Source organism: Heloderma suspectum, chromosome 11 (assembly GCF_057233095.1).
Source record: "Heloderma suspectum isolate Gila_16-S chromosome 11, 16-S_ref, whole genome shotgun sequence".
Lineage (NCBI taxonomy): Eukaryota > Metazoa > Chordata > Lepidosauria > Squamata > Helodermatidae > Heloderma > Heloderma suspectum.
This window is the reverse complement of record NC_139468.1, coordinates 9,003,867-9,020,309: the sequence shown is the minus strand read 5'-3', so window position 1 is coordinate 9,020,309 and position 16,443 is coordinate 9,003,867. Positions and strand designations below refer to the sequence as shown.

General features: G+C 47.1%; 1 protein-coding gene across 1 annotated transcript in view; it reads left to right on the top strand.

Annotated features, from left to right (window-relative positions):
* Positions 1-16,443, top strand: part of PTPN9 (protein tyrosine phosphatase non-receptor type 9) — a 65,095-nt gene that overhangs the window by 36,158 nt on the left and 12,494 nt on the right. The window contains exons 5-9 of the mRNA XM_084816770.1: positions 1,092-1,197; positions 9,230-9,340; positions 11,023-11,351; positions 13,964-14,057; positions 15,729-15,798. Of these exons, the coding sequence (XP_084672896.1) occupies positions 1,092-1,197; positions 9,230-9,340; positions 11,023-11,351; positions 13,964-14,057; positions 15,729-15,798 (710 nt within the window). The remainder of the gene's footprint in view (positions 1-1,091; positions 1,198-9,229; positions 9,341-11,022; positions 11,352-13,963; positions 14,058-15,728; positions 15,799-16,443) is intronic.

Below are 16,443 nucleotides of genomic sequence, written 5' to 3'. Positions count from 1 at the left end.
GTTCATTAGCTCCTTGGAGGGGGGAAAAATCTGTGAACTAACGCTACCGCTTCATGCATCTGATGGAGTGGGTGTGAGGCTGTGAAAATGCATGCCGCAAGAAATGTGTTCATCTTTAGGGTGCCACATACATCTCTTCATTTTAAAACAACGTTGGCTGTAAAAAGGTAACCCATCTGTAATGCCTCCAGCTAGTTAATCTGCTAGGACAGTGGTGTGAGGCCTTTTAGATCTAAAAGCTAAAATTGCTTTAAATAATATAGGCAAAGGCCCGATTCTGACTGACATTTGAAACTTCATGGATCGAGGTTTATGAAAGGGTGAACAAGCATTGGGTCTGGTGCTCCTCCCATTGTCCCTCTGTTCCCCGCCCCACTCCCGGGTTCTGTGCTCGATTTGGCACAAAAATCCTGGCTTGTAGTACGTCAGGGTTTCCCGTTATGTTTGAAACAGGGAGCTCTGGCTTACTGTTGCTGAGACTAGGGGAGGGGAAACTGGTTTATGAAACCCTGGACAGTTATCCAGATCGGTCCACTCTGTGCTGTATGCCTTTTCTCTCTCTACGTGTAGCGATACTCACATTTCTCTCCAAATTTATTTATTTAATTTGTGATATTTATATACCGCTAAATATAATAGAATCCCTAAGAGGTTCACATATAAATATTAAAATCACATTTAACATACAGTATTAAAAAAACAACATTGAAAACAATTCCAGTTACGATAAAAGCCATACACGGAGCAGTAAGATGGTATGGCAGGATTGATTTAATTACAGCGCAGGGAAAGCCTGGGTGAGCAAGTATGTTTTCAGGAGGCGTTGGGAGATGCTACGTTTTCTGCCTCCCGAACTATACAAAGGAGGGTTTTCCAAAGGGTGGATGATGCTGCCGTCAGGGCATTGCGTGGCAACATTCTGCTAGCTTCGGAGTGACCAGCAAGGCCTGACAATCTTAAAGGTTGGCTAATCCTGGTAGAAGTGACATGTTATCAGTACAGATCAGTGTGTTATTCCCCAAATAGTGATTTGCGCACCCTCTCTCTTCTCCCGCTTCCCCACCTGTCACCCCACTGCCCCCAATACTCAGCTTCGAAACTCAGAGGAATGGCCTGGTATTTATATACGACATGGCGGGCTCCCACTATACCAACTTTGAGCTGGATCTCAGCAAGAAGATTCTCAACCTATTGAAGGTAAAGGGAAGAATGGGTCGCATGGGCCTAGAGTCTTGGGCCCCTCAGGACTCCCCCTTGCTCATTCGGCATGCGGTTGGTTGTTTTTTTAAAAAGCTTTGCTACAAGGTCACGTTGGTTTGTTGATGTCATGGCGTGACAGCAGCAGGTGGGAGTGGGGAATTGTCCAAAGTGGAACAAAAATGGGAGGAGGAGGCTAGGCTGCTTGTTGCTCTGAAAAATGGCAGAGAGTCCCTGGGGAGAGTATTTCACGAATGAGGTGCCACCACTGAGAAGGCCTTGTCTCTAGTTGCTATGAAGCAGCTCTTTTTAATTTGTGTGAACTGCCCAGAGAGCTTTGGGTGGTAGAGAAATTGAATGAGTGAGTGAGTGAATGAATGAGTGATTCTAATCAAAACAAGCAGGACTTGCAACAGAATGTTCCATGTTGCAACAAAATGTTACTTGCAACAAAAAAGCCACACCCTTTTCCCATTTACTCTATTCCATTTCCTCTTCCTTCTCTGTTCTTCTCCCCACACCTTGAGCACACAGCATTCTGAGGCCACTGAGCATACTCAGACATCAGTGCCCTGTTTCTTGGATTTTTTCCCCACTTTAAGGGTTGTTTCCCCTCCACACTAAATTTTTTAAAATTGTTCTGCAAACTCTGGGGTTCCCACATGCTTGCTGATACCTTGCTAATACCTCCACCTTGTGCGTGGATGGTACCATTTTGGTTACAAAGACGGTGGGCAGGAAGTTTTGCATTTTATATGCTCAGACTTTTTATTTTTATTTTTGCTTCTTGGGAAGTGTATTTCTTTTTAATGAAGAATCTTTTGCAATTCCTTTTTTTGGAGTGAGAGAATGCCCCCCACCTTCTCAGGTGGTTTGACATCAGTCATTTTTACCAAGCCTGCTGTCCAAATAATGTCAAGAGATCAGTCTCTACTAGTTGAAGGAAGAATCTACTTTTTGAGGAAGGCAGGTGGGAAGATTCAAATACAGGCCCCGGTTTGAAATATTTTGCCTGTACAGAATGCTGAAGGGAGTTGGCTTTGGTCGTATCTGAAATATCAAACCTAAAAATCATCTATTTTTCTCTTGAATGCATACACCAGTTAAACTGGTGATGCAGTATGGTAGTTCAAGTGCAATTAATCAGAGTTAGGAACAAAGGAAGCTGCCTTAATACTGAGTCGAACCTTGGTCCATCTAGCCCAGTATTGTCAATACTGACGGGCAGCAGATCTCCTGGGTTTCAGTCAGGATTCTTTCCTAAACCTACCTGGAGATGCTGGGGATCAAACCGGGGACCTGCTGCATTCAAAGCATGTGCTCTACCACTACGCTACGGCTCCTCCCAGTTGGGGGCCCCAGATCTCAGTCTCAGCTCTACTGATAATTATGTGGTTGTGTAGAGAAGCAAGATCTCCAGATGTTTGGGACTGCAACTCCCAGCATTCCTAACCATTGGCTATGTTGGCAGGGGCTTATGGGAGTTGAAGTCCAAAAATCTAGAGATCTATCTACAGCTGTGGTGCAGAGAAATCATAGCGCTGGAGAGGGTTTTCTCGGCCATCTAGTCCAACCCACCCTGCTTGATATAGGAAAACCAGAGCTGAAGCATCCCCAAAAGATAGATGGCTGCCCAACCTTTGCTTGGAGACCCGCAAGGGAGAGTCTACCACCCCTCCTGGTAATTGGTTTCATTGCCCAACTGCTCTCACCGCTAAGAAGTTTCCCCTAATGTTCAAATGAAATCTGCCCTCCTGTAACTTAGGCCCATCAGATTTAGTCTTGTCCTCCAGGGCAGCAGAGAACAAGGCTTTGCCTTCTTTGCCTTCTTCTGTGCGACAACCCTTGAGGGATTTGACAAGTGGTCTCATATCTCCTCCACATGGAACCTTGCAAGTGCTCTCCCCACAAATGTATTGCTAGCCCAGAAGGATCCACATGGAAACAGCAAGTCCCTTGGCTCTGAAGGCCCAGTGGTTTACCTCCACTTATTTGTGGTAATTGTTCACATTGTTCTGCTTTGATGGTAATAACTTGGTGATGCAGAACAGAGGATGTTTCCACCCATACAAGAATACCAAGATGGTATCCCAGAAATGTCCTTTGATGGTCCGTCCCCTGCTCCCCCAAGGCCTCGGGGAAGTGACATAACTACTCTCAGCAAGTTTATCCACTGAGTCTGAAAGCATTAATTGGCAGATGCAATGCAGTTTAATTAATGAATCACAGATACGAAATGTGGACTTTTAATCCAAGCGGTCATAACCCTTGACATGATGACTGAAGGGCGACGGCACTTGTGTAAACAGTCTGTTTCCTCTTCATGGTTCAATCAAGGCATTTGAAGCCATTTCCCAGAAAAATCAAAAGCAGCCATTTCCTGTATTTAAACATCCTTTTTTAAAAAGAAACACCATGAGTATTTGAAGTACTAAAAATAGTTTCATCCAATTAAAAATGAGTGAGTTAATTGACCTGGAGAAGCTGAGGGCCTGTTTTGAAGTTGTAGCCTATGTGAATAGATAGCTCTCCTAATCTTTTAACCATACTTAGAAGAATGGATAGTGGGACTGTATTATTTGAAGGAAGAATCTACTTAGGAGAACAGACAGCGGGACAGGGGGCCAACATCCCCTTCCTGGGCAAGGTGCTTGAGCGGGTGGTTGTAGGACAGCTCCAGGCACTGTTGAATGAAACGGATTATCTAGATCCATTTCAATTGGGCTTCAGGCCTGGTTTTGGAATGAAAACTGCCTTGGTCGCCCTGTGGGATGACCTCTGCCGGGAGAGGGACAGGGGGAGTGCGACCCTGTTGATTCTCCTGGACCTCTCAGCGGCTTTCGATACCATCGACCATGGTATCCTTCTGGATAGGTTGTCTGGGTTGGGAGTTGGAGGCACTGCACTACAGTGGTTCCGCTCCTACTTGGATGGCCGATTCCAGAAGGTGGTGCTGGGGGATTATTGCTCTGTGCCATGGCAATTGTGCCATGGGGTTCCACAGGGCTCTGTTTTATCCCCCATGCTGTTTAACATCTACATGAAACCGCTGGGGGAGGTTATCCGGAGGTGTGGGCTGAGGTGCCATCAATATGCAGATGGCACCCAGCTCTACATCTCTTTCTCATCAAAACCAGGTAAGGCAGTGGCTGTTCTGAATCAGTGCCTGGGCACAGTAATGGACTGGATGAGGGCCAGTAAACTGAAACTCAATCCAGACAAGATGGAGGTACTGTTAGTGGGTGGTTCGTCTGCCCGGCTAGGTGTTATTCAACCTGTTCTGGAGGGGGTTGCACTCCCCCTAAAGGATCAGGTTCGTAGTTTGGGGGTGCTCTTGGATCCAGAACTGTCACTTGAGGCACAGGTGAACTCAGTGGCATGGAGCACTTTTTATCAGCTTAGGCTGGTATACCAACTACGCCCTTATCTGGACAGAGATAGCCTTGCTACAGTTATCCATGCTCTGATAACTTCTCGTCTGGATTACTGCAATGCGTTATATGTGGGGCTGCCTTTGAAAACGGTCCGGAAACTTCAGCTGGTCCAAAATAGGGCAGCAAGATTGTTAACAGGGACTGGCCTGCGAGCTCATATTACGCCAGTACTTTTCCAGCTGCACTGGCTGCCAGTCCATTTCCGGGCCCGATTCAAAGTGCTGGTGTTAACATTCAAAGCCCTTAACGGCTTGGGGCCAGGTTACCTGAAGGATCGCCTCCTCCCATATGTGCCTGCCCGGACCTTAAGATCATCGTAAGTGGCCCTTCTCCGTGAGCCCCTGCCAAAGGAAGTGAGGCGGGTGGCTACTAGGAGGAGGGCTTTTTCTGCTGTGGCACCCGGCTCTGGAATGAGCTCCCTAGTGAGGTTCGCCTGGCACCTACATTGTATTCCTTTCGGCGCCAGGTGAAGACCTTTTTATTTTCACAGGCATTTTAGCATTTTAGCTTTCTAAATTTTTATCTTTGCTGTTTTAAATCTGTATTTTAAACTCCTGCACTGCTGCTAGGTTTTATTGTGGTTGTATTGTTATATTGTGGTTTTAATGTTCTATATATTTTAAATTGTTTTATTGTGTGTTGTTTGGTTTTAATTTTTGTGAACCGCCCAGAGAGCTTCGGCTATTGGGCGGTATAGAAATGAAATAAATAAATAAATAAAATTATTTCTCCCTCAGCCCCCTTTGTGCATCCATTTCTGCCCCACCCCTATCCCCCAGCTGGTTTCAACCATGGTTAAGTGTCATGTTATCACTGCTGTTAACTTGGGTTTGCACCACTGAGTATGCTGTACTGCCCAAGAGCTTCAGCTATTGGGCGATATAGAAGTGTAATAAATTAATACCTGTGATTTGAAACCAGCTTGTTTATCACAAACTTTACCTTTTGCTTGTCATAGCTGCTTAGTCCCATGTGTCCCTCCTGCTATCCCTCTGTATATGTATAGGTATAGTTTGGTGTAGATGCCAACCAAGGATAACCCTTCATCTCTCTGATGAAGTGGACTCTAATCCACAGAAGTCTATGCTAGTTTGCATGTCATGACAACCCAGAGTATGCATTGAGTATGGGTTGTTGCTGAATCATGGGTTGTCATTATGTTCGAACCCTGCACTATGGTTTAACCATGGGTTGTTAACCACAAACAACCCAGGAAGAGCGCTCATGGTTTGTTGTTGGGTTTTGAACTCTGGGTTGTTTGTGGTTAACAATCTATAGTTAACCCATAGTGTAGGGTTCGCACATAATGACAATCCACGATTCAGTGGCAACCCATACTCAATCCATGTTCAACCCGTATTGTTGATTGTTGTTATGTGTGAACCGGGTCTAAATCTTTTAGCATATATATATATATATATATATATATATATATATATATATATAGTTACTTCAGCACCTTAGTGTTAACTCACTGACATTGAGTGCCAACTTGAGTCTTAACCATCCTGATTGACTTGCGTGGGAGCAAATAGCTGCAAAGTTACATTCCAATCCAGCTTTCTAAATTCTGAATGTTTGAGTTTTGTTTGTCTGCTCGCTCCTATAGAGCTGTGAAATCTAATTTTGCTGTCTTCTCATATGCTTTGGTCTCCCTCTGTTGGCCACAGAAAAAGAAATCAGAAAGTTGAGAGAGTGGGTGCGGTTGATGAGTGCAGTTGATGGGTGCATTGCTTGTCATTGAGATGAAAACGTTTTTATGTGTTCTCCCCAAAGCCCATGCTTCCTAGATGTCATATTACCCCTATGGTTATGTTTTCTATTGATTAAATGCCCTTTTGATCCTGGGAGATGCACCAGCTGAATCCCAGAACCTCTGACGGTCTTTTTGGATCATGTTCCCTAACCCGTAGAGTGAGCACATGGAGGAGAGAGCAGGATCGCGTCACTTTCCCTGTCTCTGATGTCAGCCCATCCTGCTGTACTTGACATCTGCATGTAGAGCCAAAAGTCTGAAAAGAGGCTTCCATGGTCTTCCTAACTGTGTGGTTCACCTGTGTGCTTTGCAGAATGAAATAACGAAAGCAAAACAATCTGGGGAGAGGCAAAATGGGCAGGGGTGCTTCCAGATGAGGCTTTTATGAGGCCATTGCTCTGTGTCGCTTATGGAATTTTACAGGGGGTCCAGATGTCATCATCTTCCACTTGTAACCCTCCCGTGTTTTCCCTCTGCTCCTTTAGTCTTTTTTTCCTTTTCTGTGGAAAATCTGTTAAGGAGGGGAAAAAATGGAATGGCTATACAATGCCTTCTAATTGGTAATGCTAGGAGCCCTCCATCAGGAAGTTCCTTCCTGAATCAGGCTGACCTGGTATGGTTATCCATGCCACAGTTACATCATGTCTAGACTACTGCAATACGCTCTACGTAGGGCTACCCCAGAAGAGTGTCTGGAAGCTTCTATCGGTGCAAAATGTAACAGCCAGGCTGCTAACTGATGCATAGTATTGGGTCCGTATTACATCTGTCCTGAAAGACAGACTCAGTTTCCAGACTCAATTCAAGGTGTTGGGCTTAACCTTTGAAGCCCAAACGGCTTAGGACCTAGCTGTCTAAGGGACTGCCTGTCTTGCTATGAACCTGCCTGAGTATTAAGATCTTTCGGAGAGCCCTTCTGAGGTCACCATTACCTGCAGAGGCCCAATGATTGGGCATGTGTGAAAGGGCTTTCTCCTGTGTTGTCCCCAAACTATGGACTGGACTCCCTCAAGAACTACACTTGGTCCCCACTCTGCTTGCTTTTAGAAAGAGTGTGATGTATACTGCCTTGAGGGCTTTTTAGCAGATAGGGCAATACATATATATATATACACATATACATACATACATACATACATACATATAAATACATACATATATATACATACATACATGTTGTTGTTGTTGTTGTTCAGTCGTTCAGTCGTGTCCGACTCTTCGTGACGCCATGGACCATAGCACGCCAGGCCTTCCTGTCCTGCGCTCTCTCCCGGAGCGTGCTCAAGTTCATATTCATTGCATCCGTGATGCTATCTAGCCATCTCATCCTCTGCCGTCCCCTTCTCCTTTTGCCTTCAGTCTTTCCCAGCATCAGGGTCTTTTCCAGGGAGTTTTCTCTTCGCATTAGGTGGCCAAAATATTGGAGCTTCAGCTTCATTATCTGTCCTTCCAATGAGCAGTCAGGGTTGATTTCCTTTAGGATGGACTGATTTGACCTCCTTGCAGTCCAGGGGACTCGTAAGAGTCTTCTCCAGCACCACAGTTCGAAAGCATCAATTCTTCGGCGCTCAGCCTTCCTTATAGTCCAGCTCTCATAGCCATACATTACTACTGGGAAAACCATAGCTTTGATTAGACGGACCTTTGTCGGCAAGGTGATGTCTCTGCTTCTTACTATGCTGTCTAGGTTGGCCATAGCTTTCCTCCCAAGGAGCAAGCGTCTTTTAATTTCATGGCTACAGTCACCGTCTGCGGTGATCTTGGAGCCCAAGAAAGTAAAATCTGTCACTGCTTCCATTTCTTCCCCTTCTATATGCCAGGAAGTGATGGGGCCAGATGCCATGATCTTCGTTTTTTTAATGTTGAGTTTCAAACCAGCTTTTGCACTCTCCTCTTTCACCCTCAACAAGAGGCTCTTGAGATCCTCTTCGCTTTCTGCCATTAGGGTGGTATCGTCTGCATATCGGAGGTTGTTGATAATTCTCCCAGCAATCTTAATTCCGACCTCTGATTCATCCAACCCGGCATTTCTCATGATGTACTCTGCATATAAGTTAAATAAGCAGGGTGACAATATGCAGCCTTGTCGTACTCCTTTCCCAATTTTGAACCAATCGGTTGTTCCATGTCTGGTTCTTACTGTTGCTTCTTGACCCTCGTACAGGTTTCTCAGGAGACAGGTAAGGTGGTCTGGTACTCCCATCACTTTCAGAATTTGCCACAGTTTGTTGTGATCCACACAATCAAAGGCTTTAGCGTAGTCAATGAAGCAGAAAGCGCCGTTTTTCTGGAATTCTCTTGCTTTCTCCATGATGCAGCGAATGTTGGCGATTTGATCTCTAGTTCCTCTGCCTCTTCGAAACCCAGCTTGTACTTCCGGTAGTTCTCGGTTCGCATACTGCTGAAGCCTACGTTCCATGGGGTTTTCTTGGCAAGAATACTGGAGTGGGTTGCCATTTCCTTCTCCAGTGGACCACATTTTGTCAGAACTCTCTGCCATGACCTGTCCGTCTTGGGTGGCCCTGCACGGCATAGCTTATGGCTTCACTGAGTTACGCAAGCCCCTTCGCCACAACAAGGCAGTGATCCATGAAGGGGACATACATACATACATACACACACACATATACACACACACACACACACACATATATATATATATATATATATATATATATATATAAAATAAAATAATAAATCAGCACCAAGGGAGGGTAGCAAGGTGGTGAATTCTCCCAGCATTAATCAGGTCTGTGTGTGCCAGTGGCAGCCTTCCATTGCTGTCTAGTGACTGAGAATGTTGCACATGATACAGGCATATTTCTTCCTTACATCTTCCCAGGGAGCATTTCCAGCCCGCCTCAAGAAGGTCTTCATCGTAGGCGCTCCCATGTGGTTCCGAGTTCCGTACTCCATCATCAGCCTGCTGCTTAAAGAGAAACTCCGAGAAAGGGTGAGCATGAAGGCCTTCGACTTGACAGGGATACGGTGGGGTGGGAAAGTGACCCTCCCAAGTTCATGTGACTGTTTAGCACTCCCAGAGTGCAGGACATGGAAGAATGGGCTCAAGTGACAGGAAGCCAGATTCCGGCTGAACATCAGGAAAAACTTCCTGACTGTTAGAGCAATATGGCAATGGAACCGATGACCTAGGGAGGTGGTGGGCTCTCTCTCATTCAAGATGAGGCTGGACAGCCACCTGTTAGGGATGCTCTGACTTGGATTCCTGCACTGGGCAGGGGGTTAGACTTTGATGGTCTTATAGGCCCCTTCCAACCCTACTATTCTATGATTCCCCTGAATTCTCTGCATCTTGCAAGTTCCATGGCAAGACACATCAGTGCAGACAAGGCTCGCTGAAGGCAGAAAGTTTGAAATCCCTGGCTTTAACGTGTTTAACTGCTGTTAATTTAAGCCATGATCATAGTATTTTATGAGACCCAGCATGGTGTACTGGTTGGAACATTGGACTAGGGCTGGGGAGACCCAGGTTCAAATCTCCACTCAGCCACCAAGCCAACTCAGTGACCCTGGAGCACTCACTACTTCTCAGCCTAACCTACCTCACAGGGTTGTTGTGAGGATTAAAATAGTGGTGTGTGTGAATGTTGCCTTAAGCTCCTTAAAGGAAAGGTGGGATAGATAGGTAATTAAATACTACTACTAATAATAATAATAATTGAAAGGGTAATGAAACAACATTATTGTTATTATTACTATCATTATTATTTTAGCTATCTATCATTAGATGGTCAGAGACTTACTTTTTTGTTAGTTCGTTTTTTAAATATAAGGGTTCAATCCTAGGCATGTTTAGAGAGAGAAAAGTCCTACAAAAGTCCTACAGTTCTCAGCATGCCCCAGTCAACATGGCTGTCTGGAGGGAAGCCAGGAGCCGTATGTACGTTTACCCTAAAAAAAAAAGTCCTATCATTGCACCCTAAGTCACTAAGTCAGGCCTTCAAAGTTGCTAACAACTTAAAACCGGTTAAAATTGGTACACAATTATATAAACAATAATAACTGCAATAACACAGTAATATCAGTATGAATATAATAATGTATAAAAACAATCACAGAAAAACAAGCAGCACAATATACGTAACAAAAACACAATGATTAGAAAACACATACTTCATGAGAGCCAGAAACTGAAATAAAACCAATTAAGGCCCCGAATCTGGTAAAATCAAATGGTTTTAACCATGCACCAAAAAGCCTGTCATGTGGGATGTCACATAAGCTTCCCATGGGAGGGAGTTATACAGTCTAGGTTCTGCTACCAAGGACACTCTGTTTCACATCACCACCAGTCACACTTCTGATGGTGGCAGGACATGGAGGAAGACCTCTGCAGAAGAGCCTAGTGAGTGAGCAGGTTCATTTGGAAGGAGGTGGAGGAGATCCTTTCAGATACCCCATTTAACAAGCACTTTGAATTGTGCTCAGAGACAAATCAGGACTTTGGTAATCTTCTGTCTGCAGTCTTGGCAGAAGCTCTCTTTAACTTTAAAGAGAGCTTTTAAAGTTTAATTTCCCATCCTCCTTAACCCGTCTCCTTGCTGTTCTCTTCAGTGCAGTTGTCTATGCATGGTTTGATGCAGCTCCATCTTTTTCTCTGGGCCCCCCATTTAGGTTCAGATGGTGAAGATGTCGGAGCTGAGAGAGCACCTCCCCCAAGAGTGTCTTCCGGAGTACCTGGGCGGATCCCTCAAGCTGGATCCCCTCAGCTGGAACTGCAGGTTCCTCCCTCAGCAGAACGGTCACCCGGACCCTCTCGATGAGCTGATCCTGGTGCCACTGGCTTCCCCTCGTGACAATGGCTCGGTGCACGTCCCGGGGCCAAAAGCCATGACGGTGCAGGAGGTGCTGGAGCACGTGAATCAGAAGCAGAAGCGGGGCATCTACGAGGAGTACGAGGGCATTCGGCGCAGGAATCCGTCGGGAACGTTTGTCTGCTCCTTGTAAGTGCGCACAGCTTCCGGTGCGGGGCATGAGGGCGCGGCTGTCCCAGTTGGCGGAGGGAAGAGGACAATGGGGGTGAAGCCCTCCTGAAGTCCCTTCCCCGGGGAAACATCTGCCCCTCCTCCCCATCCAATTTCTGCGAGGTGTTGCAGGTCTCCGCTTGTGTTGTGTATAGAGCTGTGCGCAAAGTTGGCCTCTCAAAATTCTCCAGCCTATTTGTGGGCAGAGAAACTGGGGGGACAATTTCACCAAATTTCTCCCAGGGGAGGAAAAATTCTCCAACAGTTTCTCACAGGCAGAGCTCACTATCGGCAGGGGTTGTAGCACAGGTCAGTCATAGAATAGTAGCATCATAGAATAGTAGGGTTGGAAGGGGCCTACAAGGCCATCGAGTCCAACCCCCTTTGGACTTTCCGTTTTTCCTAAGGGTTTTTGGTTTATTGCACTGCGGTTTATTGCACAGGGGGCAACAGCATCGACTGTGTTGAGGCGTCCACTCTTCTGAGGCCAAATGTTGAATTTCTTTCCGTTTTTGAGCTTACCTAACCACTGAGAGGTGGCCGAGGGTGCTGTGGGTGTTTTCCCTCTATATATTACACATCTTTCCATGGCTCTACAGCCTCCCAGGCCCCCTGCACTTCCTGAACTGAAAAAGCCCCATGGGAGGAATTGCTTCATGACGTCTTCCTCGTGAGGGCTTTAACTGAAGTGCGGGAAGCCGAGGAGGCTGCAGGCTGCCAGAGATTATTGTACGAATACAGACAGGACACTCCTGCACACTCCTCAGCCACCTCACAAGTCAGGTAAGCACAAGAACCCCACGCCCAACCCAAGGGCATTTCTCTGAAATTTCTCCTCCTTTGAATTCCTTTTCAAAAGCCGTTTCTCTTCTATCAAATTGAATGAAGATGGTCAGAAAACATGTGGGAGAAATTTTCGGCCCAGCACTAGCTGTGTAGTTCATGGTCTCTCAGAAGACCAGCCGAAAGGCTCAGATCAGGGCTGCTGAACTTCTTTCAGTCTGAGGATTGAATTTCATTTCAAAGACGCTCTGGGGGTGGGGGGGAGGAATTCCAGTGGTGGGTGGGGTCAAAGGCAACAGGGGCGGGGCTAAAACCAGCAGATTTTAGCTTACAGCTTTCGACCGTTTAGAGTGGTGGTGGGGACTGCACAAAAGCCAGGAAACCACCGAAGGACGGGTGGTCAGGGAAAAGAGGGAGGGGTCAGAGGAAGGGGGCAGGGCCTTCTGGGGAACCTGCAGGATTGATGGATTGATTCGTCAGTTTTATTTTTAAAATGTATAAACTACCCTTCACCCACAAGGGGTCCCAGGGCAGTGCATATAAAATCTCAAAAAGACAAGTATAATATTGTAACAACAATAAAATTCCAAGATAAGAGGCATAAAAGTTATGGTTAGAGTGCTGGACTGGGACTGAGAGGGAGACATTTCTCTCCCTCCCTCATAATACCAGAACCCAGTGGGGTCGTCCCATGAAGCTGATGGGTGGGAGATTCAGGACAGATCAAAGGAAGGGCTTCTTCACACAGCGCAGAGTTGAACTATGGAATTCGCTACCACAAGATGCAGCGATGGCCACCACTATGGCTTTAAAAGGGAATCATACAAATTCATGGAGGAGAAGGCTGTCCATGGCTACGAGTCCTGATAGCTATAAGCTACCTCCAGTATCGGAGGCAGTAGACCTACGTACACCAGTTGCTGGAGAACAAGGGAGGGGGGTGCTGTTGAGTTCCTGGTCGACAGCTGGTTGGCCACTGTGTGAACAGAATACTGGACTAGATGGACCCTTGGTCTTATCCAGCAGGGCTCTTCTTATGTTCTTAGTTCCGAGTGAACATGCATGGGATTGCGCTGCAGGAGACTTCACAGAGCATCAGACCCTTGATCTGATCCAGCCTGGCTCTTCTTATGTTCTTATGACTGAGGAGACCCGGGTTCTAGTCCCCAAACAGCCATAAAGCTCACTGGGTGACTTTGGGCCAGACACTGACTCTTGACCTAACCTACCTCACGGGGCTGTTGTGGCGATAAAATGGAGAGGAGGAGGACCGGGTAAGCCACCTTGAGTTCCTTGCAAGAGGAAGCAAGACAGGATACAAATGTAAAAATAAATAAATAAGAGCTGTTCAGCCAGTAAACAAATAAATCAATAAATCCTAAACAAAATGTAAGTTTAGATCAACTGGGCAGACAGGAATGTTTTGATCTGGCACCTCAAAGACAGCACCGTGTCTATCTTGGTGCAAAACTTGGATTACCATGAGGCAGGATTTAACATTTTATAGGAGATCCCTTCCAGCGCCTACATAGAAATGGTGCCGGCCCAAAACATTTAATACCTGAAATGGATCCCAGGTGGCTTGCCTCCACTTCTCCCCTCCCCCAGCTGTATCCAACACTTTTAAAAGTCTCGCTACACCATTCAGACACCGGTTCTTGCCTTTGTCTTTCTGCCCCTTGTATTGCGGCCTGAGATGGGTTGCTTCGCCCTGCATCAAAAGGGCCCAGACAATTGCAGGCCAAACGCGACTCCCAGCTGCAAATCCAGCTTGCTCACCGTGTTTGCCGTTTTCTCTCTCACTGCAGAGCTCCCTTTAACCAGGAGAAGAACAGATACGGAGACGTACCGTGCCTCGACCAAACCAGGGTGAAGTTGTCCAAACAATTCAGCTACCAGGAGGTAAGTGGGTTGAAGCGTTCGGCTTGTAAGAAGCTGCCTTGTGCTCAGTGAGACCATATCTAGAGCAGTACTGTCTATTCCACGGGTCCCCAAACACACCCTCCCATGGGTGTTCTTGCAGCTACCCCCCCCAGGTCCCCCACCATCACCATAGCCACTGCCACATCACTGGATTCCCAGCTGTTCTGCTTGGAAATAAGGCATCCAGCTGCATGTCTGCTTCTGGGGGCCGGGGGAGTGGGGTTGGTCCTGTGGTGCGTTCCAAGGATGGAGCAATGCAGGCCCCCAACCCACCAAAGCTGGGCTCCCATACTGATCAAAGGCCTTGGAAGTGGGGGAGCCATAGCTCAGCAACGTAGCATCTTCTTTTTGTGCAGAAGGTTCCAGGTGAAAAGGAGCGGGGAGCGGGTGATCTGCTCTGGAAGGGCCTGGAGATCTGCTCTTGAGAAGCCCATGGTAGATTCCCACTGCGTATATCAGCCTTCGCCCACCTGGTACGCTCCAGATGCTGTGGACTTCAACTCCCCCCTGCCCCAGCCAGCATGGCCAATGATCAAGAATCCTGAGAGTTGTAGTCCAAAACATCTGGAGGGCACCAGGTTGGGGAAGGCTGCACTAGTCTCTGCAAACTCCTCCACTTTGGTTATCCTTTGGTGTACTCACAATTCACTTGAGCATTTCACCAATGCCAAGTGGCATTTCTTCGGATGTGGATACAGCAACCCACCCACTCCCCGGTATTTTCTTTTTCAACAAAGGGCCACTGAGAATTTGAACCCTTGTAGTAGAGGGAGTTTAGCTCAAATAAGGAGTTTCTCAGTAGGACAATAATATTAAAGCAGTGCTATGCTCTGTGTTTAACCTAGAAGCCCAACAGCTACAAAGTGAAGTTTGGGACATGCTACATATTCCTGTCCCCCACTCTGGCTCCCTACATCCAGCTGGAACAACTCTGGCTTAACCTTCATGATCTAAGCTCACAAATAGCTCAGGAAACTATTAAGTCTAATGCATAACCTCCACTTGGTACATTAACTCTGCAAACACATACGTGCCAGAGGATGGTGCCGATTTGATTCAGGCCGTTTACAGTAGTGCAAAAGTTTTGGCACAGCGTCAAAATGATGCTTGGAATGCTGGGAGTTGTGGTCCGAAACATGAAGTGCACGAGGTGGGGGCATATATGATCAATTTTTGGTCTGAAGTCACAGCTAAAGGAGATGATAATGATGATAACAGCAGCAACAACCCAGCTGTACACCACTGCTTTGCATGCAGAAGGTCCTAGATTCAATCCCTGGCTTCTCTGGTTAGAAGGATCATGTCATGGATGATGGGAAAGCCCCTTTTCTGCCCGAGACCCTGGGAGAGATGCTGCCAATCAGAGTAGGAGATTCAGGACTAGATAGATTAACAGTCTGACATGGTACAAGGCCATTTTCTAATGTTCTTATGTCCCTTGTTCATGTGTTTATGGACTGCATTTTTAGGGTTCACCTTTGGGCCTTTTTAGCTCTGGTAAGCAGTAGGATAACAGCCATGGGGCTGTCGCACCCTTAGCAGCCCCTTCCCCTACTTCCTGGGGGCGTGTGTGTTTATGCACAGCCTCCCCTTGAGTACTGCTGCTCCAGCCAGTCTCTAGGGTTAATGTTTGCTGTTGTGTCTCTCTAGCTGACCGACTACATCAACGCCAGTTTCATGGATGGCTACAAGCAGAGGAACGCTTACATTGGCACTCAAGGTATGGAAGCCACCGCCTCTCCCTGCTTTCCCAGTCAGCTCAGTAGTGCATTGTTAGACTATCTAGAATGGCTCTAGAATCAGGGGCAAGAGCTTCATTTATGGACAGACGGCGTCAAAGTGGGGGTGATGGCACATCCCACCTCAGGCCAAGGTTCTTCCTGCAGCTCCTTCCATGTGGCTGGCCAAAGGATCTGCCTCCTCTCTGTGCGCCACACGACAGATGCGCTCCTTCCATGTGGCTGGCCAGTGGATCTGCCTCCTCTCCATGCGCCACACATCAGATGCGCTCCTTCCATGTGGCTGGCCAATGGATCCGCCTCCTCTCCGTGCGCCACACATCAGATGCACTCCTTCCATGTGGCTGGCCAATGGATCCGCCTCCTCTCCGTGCGCCACACATCAGATGCACTCCTTCTATGTGGCTGGCCAGTGGATCCGCCTCCTCTCCGTGTGCCACACATCAGATGCACTCCTTCCATGTGGCTGGCCAATGGATCCGCCTCCTCTCCTTGCGCCACACGACAGATGCACTCCTTCCATGTGGCTGGCCAATGGATCCGCCTCCTCTCCTTGCGCCACACGACAGATGCACTCCTTCCATGTGGCTGGCCAATGGATCCGCCTCTTCTCCTTGCGCCACACA